The sequence below is a fragment of the Charadrius vociferus genome, unplaced genomic scaffold (assembly GCF_000708025.1).
Source record: "Charadrius vociferus isolate BGI_N301 unplaced genomic scaffold, ASM70802v2 scaffold411, whole genome shotgun sequence".
NCBI classification, from domain to species: Eukaryota; Metazoa; Chordata; class Aves; order Charadriiformes; family Charadriidae; genus Charadrius; species Charadrius vociferus.
This window is the reverse complement of record NW_009646935.1, coordinates 4,157,391-4,158,543: the sequence shown is the minus strand read 5'-3', so window position 1 is coordinate 4,158,543 and position 1,153 is coordinate 4,157,391. Positions and strand designations below refer to the sequence as shown.

At 61.7% G+C, this 1,153-nt stretch overlaps 1 protein-coding gene across 1 annotated transcript in view; it reads right to left on the bottom strand.

Annotated features, from left to right (window-relative positions):
- Window positions 1-430, bottom strand: part of LOC104295168 (cullin-9-like) — a gene marked incomplete at its 3' end in the record, with an annotated part of 3,162 nt that extends 2,732 nt beyond the window's left edge. The window contains exon 1 of the mRNA XM_009894875.1: window positions 23-430. Coding sequence (XP_009893177.1) covers window positions 23-430 — 408 coding nt within the window. The remainder of the gene's footprint in view (window positions 1-22) is intronic.
- Between the last annotated feature and the right edge of the window lie 723 nt (window positions 431-1,153).

Below are 1,153 nucleotides of genomic sequence, written 5' to 3'. Positions count from 1 at the left end.
TGGGTATGGAGGACTCAGGGGCCCCCGTCTCGGCCATCTGCCGGCCAGCTCGCTGCACCAGGCTCCTGACATCGGCCTTCATCTCCAGCAGCGAGGCTTCATCCAGCGGCACATCTGCAGCGAACGGGCTGGCTGCCTTCTCCTCTTTCACCCACTGCCCTTCCAGCTTCCTCTTGCCCAGCAGCGCCGGACAGCTGGCACAGACCTCCTCTGCAGACATCCACATCGAGATGTTCTCCGGCTTGGTCTCTGCAGAGGAGGCACTGTTGCCTCCCGCTGCTTTCTCTTCCAAGCTGACGATACTCCACTGGATCAGGTACTCAGGCTGGCCGTCGTGGCCTCGCCGCTGCCGCAGCAGCTCCCCTGGGTAGGCCTGCAGTTTGGGTCCCAGGTGCACAAGCAGGTTGCCATTATGCCTCTCGTTCACCATGACAGGAAAAGTGTCTGCAGAGACAGAGGGGAAGCGGGAGCTGAGGAGAAGTGGCGGAGGCAGGGGCTTTGCCACAGCTAGAAATTTATGACCTAGTGGGTCGCAGTGCTTGTAACGTGGCAGCGTAACAAATAAAATGTGCTGTCGTACTGGCTGTACTCAAGGTCAACGTTGTTTTGTAACACAACAAAACTACTGAAGTATGAGATATAGCTCACTTTCTCCTCGGAAAACAGCACGCACGCAGCAACAAGATAACAGGGCAGGACACAGTGGTTTTTGGACTGTTAAACATGCTGTGGGCATGGCAGGAAGGCGGAGGGCAGTGCCCGAGGAGGGCAGCTTTTGCCTGGACGCTCGGCTGTAAAACCCGGCTGCGTGCTGCGGGGGGTCCCCGAACCAGGTGGAGCACATACGCTGTCCCTGAGCGCCAGCGCAAGGCCGTGCTGGAGGGGCTCCGCTGCACATAGCCCAGCCGGGACTGGAAGCACAGCCCAGGTACGGCGGCCGCCCCCGTTCCTGGGACACGCACACTGAAGGCGGGCAGCACGGCACCGCAATTACCGGGGAGCGGGCTCACGTGGGCAGGTCCCACTGGGAACAGGAATAAAGCGTGGGCCAAGCGAGAGCTCCCCGAGCAACGAGAAGAGTCCGGCCCGGCCGCCGCAGCCCCTCGCACGGCGAGTCGGGCTGCTTCCCCTCGGGGCTCCCGTACCGCGGCAC